The sequence below is a fragment of the Cuculus canorus genome, chromosome 4, assembly GCF_017976375.1.
Source record: "Cuculus canorus isolate bCucCan1 chromosome 4, bCucCan1.pri, whole genome shotgun sequence".
Classification (NCBI taxonomy): Eukaryota; Metazoa; Chordata; class Aves; order Cuculiformes; family Cuculidae; genus Cuculus; species Cuculus canorus.
The window spans coordinates 18,859,842-18,878,867 of NC_071404.1; the positions used below are offsets into that span (position 1 = coordinate 18,859,842).

The 19,026-nt window shown below is 34.9% G+C and overlaps 1 protein-coding gene across 13 annotated transcripts in view; it reads left to right on the plus strand.

The window, feature by feature from the left end:
• SLIT2 (slit guidance ligand 2) overlaps positions 1-19,026 on the plus strand; it is a 256,360-nt gene that overhangs the window by 138,542 nt on the left and 98,792 nt on the right. For all 13 annotated transcript variants that reach the window (XM_054065264.1, XM_054065267.1, XM_054065268.1 and 10 more), the window contains exon 5: positions 12,744-12,815. In XM_054065264.1, coding sequence (XP_053921239.1) covers positions 12,744-12,815 — 72 coding nt within the window. The remainder of the gene's footprint in view (positions 1-12,743; positions 12,816-19,026) is intronic.

Sequence of the window (19,026 nt, forward strand, 5' to 3'; positions counted from 1 at the left end):
ATGTTCCCTTTAATGGTTATTATTGGTATGAGTACCATGTCATGTCTTCTTATATTTAGGCTTATTTCTTAAATCCTGTTTTTTGGGTTTTTTTTAATTTACTTTTCGAACAAAATGAAATCATTTAAATGTTTCATGGTATATTTCAGAGTTAGTCCTCAAGCAGTAAGGAAGATTAAGTGTTTTGTTGGGGTGTTTTTCAGTAAATTTAATAGCTTGCTCTTCCCGTTACCATAACTGTCATCAGTGTCTGTATGGTTACCTAGACCTCTGTATCTTGAAGTCATCTGTGCTCATCCCAAGAGTATATAATAGCTTATGACCAGTTGATACCAGTTTCACTCTTAATCATCCCAAGTACGCTGTGCTCTCGTTTGATTGCAATTAATTAACTGATATCCATCCATTTAACTGACTTTTTACCCCCAAATAACAAAACAAAACCACCCCCCTCCAAAACCAAAAACTCTCATACAACAGAAAGACCTACCCTCCCCACCCCCCACACATACAATCACTTTTAATCCTAATTATTGGGGCTTCTCAATAGGATTTTCTGGATTTTGACTTAAGCAGAAGCTCTGTCAACTACTTAGTACAGTCTGGAAAAAGATTGAAGGGAAATAATTTTGCATGGAAACAAGCAATATAGAAAAAAATACTTGAAAACTTACAGATAGAGGAAAAAAGTCTGAAAGAAGGAGGGAAGATAAATTTTTAAAGTGGTATTAAGAGCAGCCACTCTTTGATGCTATCAGCGGAAAGGTGCACACCTGGAACAGAAAATATGAGCTTTGTGGACTTTAAGCTTAAAAAAATGAATGAAAATTATTACTAGCGCAAGCAGCTGAAATTCTTTGTAACTTTGAGGGAAAAAAATACATGAGTATGGCAGAATTAGCAATACAATTTAAGCTTTTCTTTAAATAATATTAAATTCAGCTTTGCATAGATTATTTTATAGATTACTTTTTCTAGAACATTTAGATGTTATTTATGTACTGGTATGGTGGCCACAGCATACAGCCAGGGCTGTAACATGCAGTGGGATTTTGCACATTCTTATGCTTAGGAGCAGTCTGAGCTAGGTTTTTGTCCTAGGTTGTTTTTAGTTTGTTGTTGATGAAGAAATTTGTTGTGATCAGTTCTTTCTGGAAGTACAAGTTTCCTTTGCATTGTTTACGTGCATTTTTATCATTTTTAGAAGAGGAGGGGTCAATTCTAAATGGCCCCTGTGTTTGTCTAGGCACACTATTCTTGGCTTACAGACCAACTGTATTTCCTCTGCTGTATTCTCACGTCTTTTTACAATAGGAATCCACCTCTTGAAATTCTGATTCTTTCCATGACATTGAGAGAAAAGAGATTGTGGTGAAAGTAGTTTGGGGGAAGTAGCTGGAACAGCCACAGATAAAAAGCTCAAGAAGAAAGAAAAGCCTGGAGACTTTGAGCAGAAACTTGAGACTTGACATTTCTGAGAAGCTCAGCTAGAGCATTAAAGTAATTAATCCTGGTCAGTGAAAAGTTTTAAAAAATAGTTCCAAAATACTTGAATATTCATATCAGTCATAACCTTGAATTTTCCCCAAGTTTTTTTTTCTTCTTTTCTTCCAAGAATTTTTAATTGACTTGTATTAACCAGCACATACACTACACACAAGATATAGAATAATAAAAAATATCCAACCCAAAAAACCTGTCCAGTGACTCAGATAATTCAGCTTGTTTTTACTGGTTTTTTTTGCTTCATTATTAGTGAAGTGGAGGATGATATGAATGTTATGTTCATTCTTTACATTACTAGTTTACTTTCAAAACATCTTTAAGTCCTGGTTCTGTGGGTCAGAAACCCAGTGGTGCCAGGCACTGTACAGAGTTGAAAAAACCCCGAGCAACAAAGCAATGAACAGCCAGCACCCCGTAAAATGACACAGAGTATTTCTGTGAAAAAATTACAGTACAAGAAATGACAGATAGGTGGTGCCCAGGAAAACAATGATATAATATTGGTCACCTTGATAAGCAGTAATTATGAGGGTGGCTTAGCTGCTGTCAGTTTTTTAATCATTCATGGTAATGCTTTTATAATTTCCTTTGGTTTCTTTCAGTGTTCTTAGCATACTTTTTGCACTGACAGGCATCAGCCCCAAAGCCTGAAGCATCGGTGCTTCACGTATATTATGTGACTACACACATACTCTGTCAAGCTAAGACTGCATAATAAATCTGTCTTGTTAAGCAATCAGCCCATCTCAAGAGACGATCCCCAAATTGCATCATTCGACTCAAGTGAAGGAAGAGTGAACACAGTGCCATTCAACATTAATGATCTGCAAGATTATTTCTAGTTTGCTCTCCAGATTTTGACTGTCCCTTGACAAACTGTTCAAGGTTAGTTTTAGTGTTAGGAAATACAGTGAATACTCAGCTTAATACTAGACTAACAGTTTGGGCCTATACTTGATTAAAAAAAGTCTGTGTTCCGGAATGTAATTATCACTTGCCTATACTGGAGTAGCAACTATGCGTAATAGGACTGGATGAGGAACCCACTCTGCTCCATTCTAAACAGAAGTGGCATGGTACGCTGAGTGATATTTCAGAAGATAATATGCAGGGTTATAGACTGTGTAGTGAAACTAGGCAACATACCAGACAACCTTTCAGTCAGTTCCTAAAAGTGCTTATGGTTTCAATTCCAAAGCAGGTGAAACAATATTAAATATTAAAGACATTGACAGCTGCAAAATTGTGCTAAAAAGGAAATTTTGTTACAGGGAAAAGTAGTGATGTATTTTTCAGGTACTGTTGAAGAGGTCCTTTGGAAAGTTAAATATGCCATCTCATCTATTCTTAACGTGAGTGGATCCCAAACCAAGCCAAATGGATGTTTCAGCCATGCATGTGCTGAGAGTATAACGTACCAGAAGCAGTGAAAGTTACCTGGCAGCATCTTGCTTTATCATTTTTAAGAGCTTAACTTGTAGTGCATTTTCAAGTCTATCAAGTGTAACAGTTGATTAAAAATTAATCACCAAATCACATACTAGACAGAAACTAGTGCAATTAAAATAGCAGAATGTCCACTCTTTCCTTACAAAGAAATTTTGTGGCCTTGTATGATACAATAGCACATAAAGATTAAAGTTATTTTCTATTTTGCCTTCAATTCCAACCTGGTTAAATAAAAAGGAGGGGAAAGTTGTGTGAATAAAAAACATATATGCTTTACCAGTTACTGGCTGGACTAAATTATCATTTTTGAAACAGTAAATGCAAGATATACATCCATATGGCTAAAAGTCATCTCCCAACCTGCAAACTCCAAGTAGGGTTGTAGGTCAATGATAGCCTTGCACTTCAGAACTGTGCTTCTGTCTTGAGCACTGTTAGGGGAACAGTTGCCATTAAAAATGCGTGACAAGCAGCAATCAGTAAATGTTGCTCAGTACCTCCCCTGAGCTCGACAAATTTGAGACTCTGTGGGCAGTAAAGAATCAGCAAGTTTTTATTTGCAGAGAGTAGGGTTTTTTTAAGACCTTCAGGTTTTTCTTTCAAGGATCATTTTCTATCATAGGGATTACATTGAACCCAGTTTGAAGTAGTATTGCAATTCTGTCTCTTTGAAATTGTGGGTGGTCCTTTCCTCTTTAGGAGCTACAGAGAGTAATTATTTTTTTCTCTTTCGGTAGTCCTTAAAAAAAAAAAAAGGAGAAATATTAATTTAGTGGAACAGACTAATAAAGACTGCTTTCCTTTTCAAAAATAATTTCTAAGACTTCAGTAAAATACATGTGTGGTCCTAAAACTCGTATTTTATTTCACAATTAGCATTTGCCACACTAGGATACTTGAGCACAATAAAGGATAAGTGGTGAAGCTTCTCAACCAATTATTTTCAAGTGGTACCAGAGTATACAAATTGATGTAAGTGGACTTTTGGAGACATTGCAGAGTAGAATTGATTCTGCAGCCTACAGTTTAACTTTCATGCCAAGACTGAGATTGGTGGGTTTGGCTTATTCCAAACCAAAAATGTGATCCTGGTAAAAAGTAAGACAGACCTGGTACCTGCACTCTGTGCTATTTTCATTCTACAAAAATTACCAATTACTAATACTCAGAATTATAAACAAACATCCTATAATGTTGGATAGTTATGAAGTGTCAGTCTGTTTCTCAAACGAAGGAGGATTAGCATTAATTGTCATAATTTACATTTTTTATGAATTATCCTAAGTGTTAAGGTTGACAGTACTGATAAACTTTGAGATTATCGGGCTGCCAATACTGCTATTGTTTAGTTAGTTTTTATCTTTTTTGTATATATTCTGTACTGTATGCATAAGTGATCTGAGCTTCCGCTTTAATAAATAATTAAATAAATAGATAAAATGGGTATAAATATGTGCTGCTTAAATAATACAAATAATAATATGCCAATAGCTAGAATAAGATGTACAGTTTCATTCAATTATAGATTTATAAATGGATAATATTTTTAAAAAATGAAGCATTAAATAAGAAAGAAATTTCAGTGATATCATTAAAAACTGAGAGATGAAAGTGACGGGAGAAATTTAGTCTGAATATTCTTAGAAAAGTTGAAGATTAATTCATTCCCATAGAAGTTGCTGTAACTCACATCATTCTGTCCATATTGCAGTGGTGATTGCCCTATGTTGTGGAGAATGGCATAGGGAGTGATCCTGCTTTAGCATGGGAATAGATTCTGTATCTGCTGTGTACAGCATCTAAATCTCTAAAGTCAACAGAGCAAATGGAAATTAATGCAGATAGAACCTGCTATTCTACGATCTAAATTTTTCTCGTCTGCTTTGTGCTTCTCAGCATCATACTGGCATGTATGACCACTGATAGGTCCTAGATTGGTTTCTCCATCTGTAAAAGGAGGTTAATAATAACTTTCTCAGATGTGTTATTTTAGTTGTCTTATGGGAAGTAGGCTGGAATGATATGACCAGCAATCGTGATTTACAGAACTCGTACTAGAATTTATAATTCCCATTTTTGATATCCATAAGGAGATAGTTGCACCTAGAGACATTTCAGCCACTGCTGATAGTATTGGACCCTTTTTGTATCTTCATTATGAAGAGGGCTAGGTGCAATAAATGTTTTACTGAAGAATAGAAAAAAAACCCATTTAAATTAATAGGAGGCTAAATTGTTTATTCCATAGTCAAAGGATAATGGTACAGTTTAATTTGTGGGTTTGGCTGGGCTTTTTTTTCAGAAAAAAGAGTTTAGACTGAATTAATAAGCATATATTTTTTAAACGTTTTCTTTTTCTGTCTGTCTTAATTGATCTGTAGACCTGCCAAAAAGCTATGCCTTGCTAAAACGACATGAGATGCCGTTTGAGTATAAGATTATCTTCATAAATAAATGACGCAGTACAGTAACATTTTATAAGCCTCATTTGACTGATGGGAAAGGTACTTACTTGTTTGTATATATTAATGTGTTTGGTGAACATAGGATAAAAATCTGTTATAGTGTATACTAAAACATTCATGTTTTTTTAGTAAGCTCATGCTACAATGAAATATATTTCTACCACGATAGTATTCCAAATATGCTTCAATAGATTCAGTTCACACAAGCTATTAATTTTAGAGGAATTACTTCTCCAGGATGCTCTCCCTGCATTGACACCATAATGCAATAATTCAGTAGCCTCTGTATTCCTGAAGACTTTGTACTTTGGTGTGATTATTGTTACATAGTTCTGAGAATAATTTTCAGACTTATATACCTTATTCTAATACAATAAAACTAGTAGTTTCCAAAGTGTGCCTCTTGTAGCATTCAAAAAAGGTCTTAAATTAAATTCCCAGTCATACTGTAACTTTGCAATTTAAGAGTATGTTTTTGTGATGTTAAATGAAGGTTCATGAGCAGTAAAAAAAAATCTGATCAAGTTTTCCATGGTAACACAAACCGCCTAATATGGAGTAGAAATATACATTTATTATTAAAATCTAGAAAGTGGAAGACTGGTATTTTAGGGATGAAATCCAATCAGATCCAGCAAAACTCAAAAAACCTACTTTGCCATTTCTCTCTGTCCTCTTTGCATTGGAAAGCCCACTGCCAGAGCAGCTTTTGCGAAGAGAGGCAGCTGCCAGTGTTAATGATAATAAAAAATAAACTCTTTCTGTCCTTCTTTTGAGAAATACAAAAATACTGTTCAGACTTGGGGTGGTGGTTTACTTCTCCTAATGCTGTCGTGTTGCAACGTGTTCTCACCCTCTAGGAGCTCAGATTTTACTGCTGGTGTCTCCAGTGCCTCCCAGTGAGGCAGAGTAGTTTTTCTGTAACATGTAAACTGGAGGACTAAATACTAAAACAGAGGACTAAATACTCTGGCAAACCTAGAACTCACTCTGCTGTAGTTTGGAAGTTTTGGATGGCATACCTCATTAAGGTCACTGTGCCTGGAGAAGTGTCCCAGACCATGCAAGACTGCATAGACATCCTAATGAAGTCCAGAATCCAGGGAGTAGCCTGTGCTGGAACATGTTTCATGGGCTCTTTCTGCAAAGAGCTCCTTAATGAACAAGTAGTGTCAGTCTTCTTTCTGCCACCTAAATCTCTATATGTTTTAAGGTGTAGTCAGATACAGGCATATTGTAGGAATGTAGGATAGTACTGAGGAAAAAGCAAATTGTAGTGAAAACAGCTGAAAAGGAGAGGACTGTTTGATATTCATAAACCAATTGTTTAGTTAATTTTACTGTTTGGGCATAAATATCTAATTGATGCTTACGTTCTTAAAAAAGAAGCTTTTACTTGTTCCACCAAAATTATCTGATTGGACTAGATGATCATTGTAGGTCCCTTCCAGCTGAAATATCCTATTCTATTTTGAAATATCGGGGGGTGGGGGGAATTGTCACCTTTATATGACAAGTGAGACTCCCCATGCAAATTTATATATTAGATTTTTGGTCACACAATTTAAATAAATTCTCCTGCTGTTTATTTCGTTGAATGCCCTGTAGTCTCATTGTGCATGATAGTTTGCTGCCCTATATGAGCATAGTGCTTTTCATATTTAGACAATGTTAAAACTGTTTTTTTCCTGTGAGAGATGTACTAAGCAAGGCTTACTTTATTTGTATCAGATATATTTAAATAATTATGAAGGTAACTGACCAAAGAATAGCCACTTTAGCTGTTTTTATGAACAAGTGTAAATAAATTGCTAAGTATTCAATACTTAGTTTGAATCAGTGTTTCTGTGTTTTCCTTAATCAGTGCATTTTTTAGCACTCATTCTCTACTTTGTAAAATACTGGCAGTATAGATTTATGATATTGCTGGTCAGACACAGAGGGAGGTTAAACCATAGAGGAAAATAAAATTACAAGTAATTAAATTTACAAGCAGGTTTGCCATCTTCAAAAGATTTATTGTTTCAGAAAGAGCAATGGTTTTAGCCATGCAAGAAAACTGTGATACAGCCTTAACAGCATATGATACAGACATTATATGTGGTGTTTCAATTTATATGATTAAAAATTTAGCACTCCTTTTAAGGGTAAATGAGATATTCAACTGGGAATCATACATGGTGAGTAATAAAACAGCTGCAATGCAGTACTGTCTGCATTTTTTAAGAGCTGAAGCACTCTATCAGCCTCATTAATATCAGGTTATCCAGGGCTTTATCCTCAGATAGAAAAACAACAGCATACAGAGGTTTTTGTGTTTTTCTGTGGGAATAGGTTATTACATTCTATTGGAGTGAATTTCAAATGTTAGCAGGATTCTAGGTTGGGTGGTTTTTTTTTCCCAGATATACTTCTATCTACTAACCAGTAAATATGATAAATAGAAATGTAACATTTGCATCCTGTTCCTAGGAAGGATTGAGTAGTAGCAAGGTTTTGGCAAGGTTTTTGCAGAAATAGCAAAGCATGATGCATTATGATCATTAATGTATTCCAGAGCAACAAAAAAGCCCCAAATCAACAACTGAAAACAAAATCAATCTCATTTTCAGGGGGAAGGTGAGGGTGAGAAGTTTCGTTTATTTTTTGTTATTATTTTTTCCTATTTCATCAGTCTGACATACACAAATCTACTTTCAGGTGTAATTTCAAGTTAGACAAGTTCTACTGTAGTATCATTGAAAATATCAGAGTTAAATCCTTAATATTTGGTAACTGCTTTAAAAGCTGAAGCATATGTGATTATCAGAATACATTGCATGTAAATTACCTGATTTGTTTAAAAAGAAATTATATTTTATGTAAGCACAATAATTTCAGGACTTACTTCATCATGGATCCTAGACAGGCTATAGTATTGCTCTGTTTTCGTTGCTGAATTTGAACACTTATACAATCCATGTTAATTAAAAAAAAAAAAGGTGCAACATATTTAATCTCTGATTTAGAAACACACATCTGACATTCTCTGGGGTAAAAAAGTATGCAAAGCTTTCCAAGAATCTCTGTAGTTGGGCAAAAACTTGGAAATCTTTCTGTGTTCTCTATGTAGCTTCATTTAGAGTGGGAATCAGCTTGGTTTGGTGTATGGGTTTGATTTTCTTGTTTTGCTTTTGAGAACATGGGCTTGCAACCAGAATACTACAACTCAGAAGAATGCTTGATATGTACACAACTTAAACATATCTGAAACAAACCACTAGGAACAGAGTGGTGCGATTGCATCTAGAATGGCACAGGTGTTCATCTGTGACTTCTCTGCAAAGAGCCTTTTTCAGCTGCTGCTGGCCTGACTTGTCCAGGTGGCTTTTTGTGTGCAAAACTGCAATTTAACCCCAATATTACAATGGCATCTTTGGGTTTGAAGAAATGAGCCTGAGAGCTCTCCTTGAGGATGTTTCACACTAAAAGAGACTGAAGTTACATATGGGAGTTCTGGCCCTGCGCTGGTTTGGTGAGATATGAGTTGGGGAGTGCATTGAAGGCCAGGTGTTCATGAGTGCTCTGCCAGCCAGAGGATGAAATGAATGAAGCCCACAAAGTAGCATGAAGGAGTGTTCTTGAAAGGTCAATGTCTAAGGTACTCCACTTCATACTTAGTAATTTGGAATATATCTCTCTAGGAATGATATAGCATCAAGAACAATGTTCTTGACAATGAAAAGAAGCCTGCAGGACAACTAGAGTCTGCATAAAGATTAATTCATCAAAACATCTTACAAGACTATTGTACTTTACTTTTTTTTAAAAAAAAAAAACCCTAATCTGTAGGATAACCTTGGCTTTTTTGCTCTAGCTGTATAGAAAACGTTTTTGAATCAATTCTGCTGTTCCAGAGGTATGCTGGATTTTAATGTAAGGTCTTGAGCTGTAATCATAATGGAGAATAATTTGATGCTATGAAAGTATCTCAGTCAGATTGCTGGTTTCAAATGTGAAGGCGGGTTCATGCCTTTTCCTTCAAAAATATGCATTTGTTCATGTAAAAGTAGAACACTGTATTGTGTAGTGACTTAAATTTTAATTTAAATGCTTAAGCTGCTCTCATTTTAGGGGTACCAATTGCCATCATTAGTTACACTCAGTATGCTGGTTCTTTGTGAAATATGTGGTGAAGATCACACAATTTTTAGTGCAGGAAAACAATGACCATCAGGCTGAAAAGGAGGTCTGCATCTTTCTCCACTGAAGAATTTAAGCTGCAAAGTCAAATCATTGTAACATAGTGGCCTGCAAAATTGTCTGGTTTTATCTATAAAACAGATTTTTGCCACATTTCCCCAGAAAGTCACCATGTACTACTTGTGACCTTTTTTTGTGAGCAGTCTAAGAATTGCAGTGAAATGGCTTAAAATGTCATAAAAAAAAGACTGCACTGCAACTTCTTACTGAGTCCTAGCTGTGCAGTGTGGAATGTAGGTGTAATTTATTTAAGAAGTTGGATGTATTTTTAAGACCCTCAAGGTTTTTATAAGGAAACCGTTTTAGATTAAAGAGATGAAAACTTGAAGCAATCAATAAATAATTACTAAAAATTTACTGTTGTAAGTAGGCATAAATTGTCCAAAATCATTGTTTTTATGAAGTTAGAATTTTGCAATGAAGAAATTAATTAATAACTTACATTTCATTACATAAACAATTCCAAGAAAGTTTTGCAAACCAGCAGATGCATAGCAAAAAAATTTCTCTTGGAAAATGACATTTGCCAACCTTACTTAGCGCTCTGTGTTTTCAGGAATGCTTTAAACAGTCTACGTGAGCCTGTGCTACACGGAAATGATGCAGACTTTTTGGGCCCTGTGGTATATCCAGCATGTAGTAGTCAGTCTGCTCTCTTCTGCACATGCATACACAGACATACATAAGCATAAACACAATGTCAAAGTATTGTTTGCTGGGGTACCTGGCTGAATAGCTGTTACTTGTAAATCCCTGCAGTCATGCCAAGATTTGCATTTGGTCAAGGAAAGAAAGATTTTGAACACTGAGATTTTTTAAAAATTTAATTTACATGTTGTCTCAATCTTGTTCATCTTCCACTTCTTTAATTGAATAAAATGGTGAATGATATGTCATAAAAAGCATAATGCACCATTACCCATTACTTCCTGCAGTATATAAGCATGGCAGTGGTTTACATCGATCTATACATATATCTGTATTATAAGCCAATAATTCATCATTATATAAAACACTACTGCTAACTTAACCACTTCATGCACAATTTTTATATAGGTAGAATGTGTTAGTCAATCAAACAGAAGGGTAAATATAGATATTTGCTGTTTATACTTGTAATGGATTTTTTTTAAAGGAAGTAGGCTTTTAAATCATGTTGCTGTAACAAATGCTGAAGGCTGCTTTTTCATTCATTGCTATTGAATTTATTGTCAGAGCAGTGCAGTCATATCCCATTTCAAGATTACTTAGGTAGCTTGAAAATTAAATCACAGCTCACAGCTTCTCTTTTTTCACACATGGTTAATAATAGTGAAATTGTGTCTAGTTTTAAATATACCTTGCAAGATATTGCAGTGCAGTTAGATGCATGACCTATGAAAGATTTAGTAAATCAAATTAAATTTTCCATAAATTAACAGTGAATTGGATAAAACAAATAGGCTTTCAATGTTATTTTCAAAAGGATTATATTGATATAAATTTTGTGAGACTCGGGCAGTGTGGGGTTTTAAGAAGTCCTCAAATTACTTTTTTTTTAAGTTCATAAATCTGAAAGATATCTCCAGGAGTGTTCACTAATAATTGGAAGCATGAGCTTATGCTAGGATACATTTTAGGGAAGGAATGTGTCAAAAGCATGACTGTTTATATCTAATCAACTAAATGATTCTTGCTTATTCACTTCATCTGCACTCCATCTTTTATTTCTATGCACCGTCTTGCAATATTTCTCCTAAAAGGTGTCTCGGAAAATGTCAGTTAGATGATGTCTTTAAAGAGCAAGATATTGTGCAATTTTACTTCTGTTGTTAGGGTTGAGATGCATTTGGTGTGCTTCTAGAGTGAAGGTCCTGATTTGGTTTTAGCAAAGCGAGCTCTACTTCTGCTCTGCAGACTGACTGAAAATCCTAGTGTGGACACAGCTCATACTCATCTGATTTGTTTCTAAATTTTATTCAGATGCTCAAGCAAGCCTCTTCATATAATTTCTTGTGTGCCTGTGTACATGTTGTCTATAGATTTGTGCTATAGATCTGTGCTATAGTGTCTATAGATCTGCTGAAAGCCCCCCAAAGAAGATCCAATTTCATAATTTTAAGGCTACAAAGTAGATAGGTCTCTTTGAAGACCTTCAGACATTTGTGAACCACGTGCGTGATAGGTATGTTTGGTCCAGATTGCCAAACTGTAGTCTGAAGTGAAACCTTCGAACTGCAGACGGTGTAGATATAACACTAATGACTTTAGTCTACTGAATGACTTGACATATGCTTATATAGCAGATGTCAAAAGCCCTGGATTCTAGTTTGGTTTTGTTTCCTGTCTCTACTGCTAATGTCTTTTTTTCAATTCTCTAGGTTTTAGTTCCAATATGGAACTGTGAAGGCCAAAAGTATTTCTAAATTTTGGGTGAATGGTTGGTTATTAACACTGATAGCAAAAAGTTATTCTGGAATATTTCTTTTTTTGGGAAAGGTACTCATTTCAGATAGCCTGGTACAACTGGTCATGCAGGGATTTTAGAGAGCAGCATTAGGTATCTGCTGCAGGATGGTTTTTAATCCCTTCTTTCAAAATACATGGTGCTTTCTACTCTGAAACAAAATTCAGAAATATATGGATCTCAGACATTATAGAGCTTGATAGTTGTTTCCCTGAACAGATTGCTGCTTGGTCTTTTTGCTTGTTTTCAGTCTTCCTTGAATAAAGCTGAACATACTATCAAACATTTGATGTCACGGGTTTGGAATGCATTGAAAAGAAAAATCAATCAGTTAAAAGTTAAACCAGTTTGGTCTTCACTGATAAATTATCTAATGCTTCTGCTTTTCCTTTGGCGTATATATTGTTTTTTTGTAAAGGAGCTACTTAGTGCAACACATATAAACTAATTTGAGTATTATTGCTTCTTCTTTTTCTTCAATTACAAATCAGTTAAGGTAATAAAATAAGCTTCATTGGAAACATTGACTGAACTGTACCTGCTGAAATTATTTCCTTGCAAGTTATTTTTGTTACATGCAGAAATAAATATGTGGCAGATTTTAGGTTTAATTTGATTTTTTTTTTTTTCCTTAGAGATCTTAGTGAAAATCAGATTCAAGCAATACCAAGGAAGGCATTCCGAGGAGCAGTAGATATAAAAAATCTGTAAGTATTTTCCTCCTGCTTGCATATATTCTGATGGTAAAGTTTTGTCAATGCAGTGTACTTTTGTTGTATCAGATCTCTTTCTCCTAAGCGCTTTCATAGCTGCTTAAGGAATCTCCACATAAAACCAAAACATACCATTTGTTTCAGCAAAATACTTTAACATATCTTAAGCGTCCTAAAATTAGCCTATATGAAATCTAAAACATTGAAATGGAGTCAAACACAACAAGGGATTATAACTATTTGCTTATGGTAACCTGAGTTTTATAGTTTAATGTCAGGGTAGTCGAAACATTTCATAGTTGATACGGAAGAATTCATTTTGCCTTAGGTCCGGGAGTAGAACTTTTGTTAACTTGTATAAAAGAAAGATAGAAAGAAAAGAAAATCATGCTATTATCTCGTTTTGCTAACATATATTTTTGTACTTATATGACTACTTTTCTTATGTGGTTTTCTTCTGCGGTAAAATAAGTCTTTTCTAAAAGACTGATACTCACTTTCCTGGAGCTAGTGACCCTGAAGTTCATGGGCAGGTTTTGAATTCTTCTGGCTTCTAAATGTGGAAATAGATGAGTTTCAAGACAAAGGAAAGCAGTGACTTTTCATCTTTCTGTTTAGAGTGATAGATGAGTTTAGAGGACTGAAAGACCTGAACGACCTGAAGACTGTGATGAACTTGAATAGTAGGAAATCTAAGGTCATGCGCTGATACACTATAACCCCTGCTGTAAGCTGAGAACTCATCACTTAAGAATAACCAACAAAGAATGAGGACATACACTAGTAGGTCCCAGAAGGACTATGGAGGTGCCAGTATGATGCAACTGTGAAAAAATATAATTGCTGTCTTCTGTGTCATCAATAAAAATAGGGAAGTATTAGGCCATTATATGAGCTTTTTGTGCAATTTCTATTGAAATACTTTTTATTAATTGAAGTTGCTAGTGTTAAAAAATTATGAACCTTCTAGGTGTATTACTTTGCTCCATAATTATGGAGGAAATGACATGGTATTATATCCCCAGTAGGAGGGTACTTGACAGGAAGCCATTTACATTTCTGTCTTCCTGTAATGGACTCTAATTCTTTGTGCTGCACTCAGGAAGGCGTTTTTTCAAAGATTTAGCAGAATGCTCATGAGTTTGGCCTAGTTGCTATGATATTTAGAAAATATCTTTTTTTATTTTTTTTTTTTATTATTTAACAACAGTTGTGGCATGGTTCTTCTTGGCAATGAAGTCCTCCTGCATCTCAGTGGAAAAAACTATTATGTTCAAACCTATTATGTTCAAAAACATGCAAGGGCTTTTCAAAGTAGCTTTATTACTTTGTTTAATTTATGTTTTATGAGTTTCTATTTAGAACTGGTCTTGTCATTATTCATGGTCTAAAAAAGGCTTGGCTGCAGGGAGAAGTCTGCATCTTTCTGCATCATCTTTTATGTCTGAATACTGATACAGCTACAGAAGAGAACTTTGTTAGTAAAAATAACAGCATCATCAAGAATATTCTAGTGGCAGGGCAGTATTTTAGAATGTAATACATATACTTATACTTGGTAGGATAGTTCTAGTCAGAAACTTAATTAGGATGCTAATCTTTAGCTAATATTTGTATCTTGGTGTGCCTTTTCAAGTTTAGAATCCTGATTTATGTCTAAAACTTGCTTAGAACAGTAGCTACTCCCTTTAAAAGCTTTCTCTTTGGGGAGATAATTAAAAAAAAAAAAAAATTCATAAAGGCCATAGCATTGCCACGAAGTCCAAATCATATCTGTGGCATATAGTTTATTGTGATAGTGTGAAAACTACAGATACATCCTTTACTGGTAGTCCCAGGGGAGAAAAAAAATAATAAAACCCCCTAATCTGAAATCTTTTTGACCCCACTACAGTTGAAAGTCCTAAGAAATACTTTTGTCTTCCAAATGCTGTCTACATCACTGATCATTCAGGAAGAGCACTTTAAATTGTGTGAGGTATAGATATGGGCATCAGAATGACAAGCGAGTTTGTGGGGCTAGCCAGGTGGATTCTAGCGCAGTATAAAAACTACATAAGGCCATTTAGCCTTTCCAGAAGCTTAATTAGGAGATTTGGACCCTAGCCTTCCATAGCCTTGGACATTAGTCTTAGAGAAGGGTGACAGAAGAATTGTACTATTTTTATTTCATCGTTACAGAAAATTAAGGAAACTACTTGATAGGTATAGAAGGCATCGCTCTGCAAACAAAGGGAATGAGGAAGTGAGGGAATTTAACATCAATTGGATGATTAACCTAAGATCCAAGAATCAAATATTTGTGCATACTTACTGAGAACTGTTACAACAGAATACAATTTTTGTTTCTAATTTCAGCATTTCTTCTGTAATTGTCTTAGCAGTTGAGCATAATGCTGATTATGTTAGTCACACTTATAGAAGAGATAGGTGAAGGTTCAGCCTGTATCAGAACGTGTAAATTTAGGATTTGCTTTGTGTACCAACATTAATTACATCAATTTAAATATAAATTCAAGCCTGTTTTTTTAATGCAATGAGTGGTAACCATCCCGTACAGAAACTCTAGTACTAAAGCTGTTTCAAAGGTAGTTAACACACCTCACAGAAGCTGACCCAATCATGTATTTTATTTTATCTCACTCTCTCTAAATGTTTTCCCATCCAAATTAAGAGTTGGAATTTTTTTGAAAATATTTACTGTATACAAAGAATGTTCTAGTCCATAGAGCAAAGGGAATTAGATGTTAACACAGATTATCTGAAAGAAATTGCTTCCTTTAAGGTTGTTGGTACCAGTGTGATCTTTTGATTTCCTGCTAATATTTTAGCTCTAGGGTTCTCTTGATGTTTCTCAGAAGAAACTTTCTAGTTTCCATAAGACATGGCCTTTCTGGACATCTTAATAACATTCACAGTATAGATTTTGTAGAAGATAAGACCAAAAAGGGCACAGTATTATGAAAATTGACAACATGCCACATATGGTAAAAAGAACTAAAAAAACCCAAACCAAAAAAACCATCAGCCCCCACAAATCTACTTTATACCTAATTGGAATTTCCCATTTTTCAACTTTTTTTCTTGTGTCTTGTCTTAAAACTGCAAAGTCTGTCTATACCTTCCCTTTAGACAGTTGCAGGCAACAATAAGATCTCCCCTCTGCCCTCTCTTCTTTACGCTGAACAAACAAAGTTCTCGCAGCCTCTCCAGGAATGTTATCTGCTGCAGCCCTCCCATTTTCGTGCTCCTAGTTGGACTCAGCCCAGCTTGTCAGTGTCTGAGGAATAATCCCCTTTTAGTACAGCTGCTGATCTGGGACTTGACACAAATAAGGATGCAAGTTCTGGAAAGATAATTCTGAAAGTTACTCCTAACTTGCTGCTTTTTCAGGGAGAAAACTATGCCTCAAGTTAGGTTCTTCAGTGGATTTATTGACGCCCACTGTTTTCTTAAAAATAAATAGAAATTATCATATAGATTGGAAATTAAACACAGATTTTTTTTAATATACATGTTAATAGTAGTTTCATAACTCTCCCTGGTGACAGAGTACTCACATTGGATGTGAAAGATACTTAAAATCTCCCCAAGCTCAGGGATACTAAGATAGTAAGAAAATGCTTTACTTGCACAGATTATAAATTTGGATAGGTTATTTCTTGAATCTGGGTACTGGGAAGAAAAATAGTTGGGCTTAGAAAGGAAACAAATGTAAAACATCACTGAAAGAACAACAATGATATGCTCAGTTTTTGAGAAATAGGTTCCACCTCCTTCTCTGATTCTAATAAAATTATATTACAATATTTCTATTTGAAATATATAAAATTTTCTAAATTCCAACTTCTTCTTCTGCTGGGTAATCATATTTTGTAGGGGGTGGAAAGGAATACAGCAACATCATGTCAGATTCGTGATGTTAAATATGTGGAATATCAAATAAGGCCAAAAATACGAAGGAACATTTTCATCATATTTCCTACAAGTATCTTGTGCCCAGTTTTTGTTGTCACGGTCTGGTCTTACTTTGGACTACTCTCTTCTTATGTACCTTTGTGTTCTTTTGGTTCTGTTTTTTCCCAACAAGCTGAGGACAGTGCAGCTGTCACCCCAAAGATAAAGGCTGCCAGGCAGCTTCACAAATAAAATTTGTGTTAAAAAATGGAGAATTAGTTGAGGGAGAGAGACACCAGCGTCCACTCAAGGTCCTTTCCATGACACAAAGTTTGGTCCAAAAGCTTGATTAATATTACTTGGTGTTGCCTCAATGCATATTTTAGGCCTACTGTGAAAGATCTTAAACTTACGTTGTCAGTAAAGGCATGACTGAATTTTGTATTAATCTCTGTTGGCAATGTTTGGACGTTTTCTTGGAAGTTCAATTATTTTAGCCAGCTGAACTCCAGAGTCCTGCTGAAAATGTTCTAGTTACTGATTTCTTCTCAAATCATGCACAAAATTCTACTGCAACTGGAAGAATATTTGTCTGCTTTGTCTACTCATCTGTTCAAGTGCCAATCCAAATGCCTTGTTTGTCTAAGACATGCTTTAGAGTTGGCATATTCTCATGCTTGTTCTTAGTCAGAATATTAATTCATCTACTGGTCTGTTCAGCAACCTGTGTTTCAGGTATACGTCAAGAAGGTTTTTCACAGGATGTTAGTGAAATATATTCACTTAAGAGTCTTACTAAAGTCAAAAATAGCTCTGAAGGAATGAAGAAAGCAGGTGCACTTTTCTATGCCTCCTAAAACACTTATTGTTAAACAGGTCAGTGATCTCATGACTTTTGCGAAAAAAAATGTGTTCTTTCTGACTTTTAACAAGTACCATTTCAATACTGTTTTAAAAGTTATTTTCATTACAGACTACTTTCCTAAAAATTGCCCTGCTGAAAAGAGTTTCTTTTTTGTCAGCAAGTTTGTTTATGTACTGTTGAAGTCAATTATGTTATTAAACAAAGCAGAGCATTGGGAGATGAGTTTCAAATCAGGAATCTCTGAATGTGGATCAAGAGGCTTCTTTCAAGTCTTCTTTTTTGGCACATGAACCACTGAGGAGAAGTCTAAAATACATAGAATCTAAAAGGCAATCTGAAATTTATTCGAGTGGCAATAAATGTTAGATGAATAAAACCTAGACAGCTGAACAAGGTGTGTTTTCATCTGCTAAGATAAGTGCCAATACTTAGACAAAACTTTACCTGGTATCTGAATTTCCAAAGAAACTAGCAGTTCTCTGAAGTTTGATAAAAACTTAGAATAAATTCTTACATGATTTTGTTACATATTTGTCAAGTAATGCCTCTGAAATTATTGATTCTCTTGAAATTGAAAAGAGAATTGAGAAATTGGAAACATAACTTGGTTCTGTTTTAAAATGAAGAAAACTAGGAGACATTAAAAACGATGACTGTTTCCAAGAAATGTCTTGCAGTGATAAATACTGTACACTCTTTTTTTTCCCCAAAGGAAAAATTGTAATGATGTGAGACTCAGCATATAATGTGGTAAAACAAGAAACATTTTCCAATTGTTTTACTGAGGAGGAAGCTACAGTAGGGATCTAGAAAGCCTTCTCAGTTTTTCTGATGAAATCTTAAACAATATTTGCCGCTAATTTGATAGACTAAGGGAATGCAATCATTTTGGAACAAAGAAGAAGGATGTAAACCTGCATGGTGCCTCTCCCGCATGGAACCACAGAGTAACGTCAAGCCGTGAAGCATAGGAGAGTAAAGCAGATAGATTGACTGAAACTGTTCCAACTTTTAACACAGCCTCTTGAATAAATGAAGTGAATGAGTGAAGAAGGTTTTCTGACAGTCAGATAAAAGGGTGGTAGTTTTCAAGTATGTAACATCTTCTGCTAGTCATTAAATGCTTTTCTTGTGGGACAACAAGGTTTATTTTTACATATTTATTTATCATTATGTGGTAGACAACATATGCTAAAAGGGAAGAAAATATGTTAGCAACATGTTTCTGCAGTCTAAGGTGTATCAGCAAAAGTGATAAAAGACATTTTAAAGCAGATATTTTTTTATTAGATGACAGCATTTTACTTAGTTCTTACTAGTTCTTATCAGTTTAACTCACATAAATATTTAATATTTCTAATAGCAAAAGATTAATAAGTATATGAAATACCCAGATAATGCTGCAGATATGGGTGGAAGATTGTTCAATTCTGTGTGACAGTG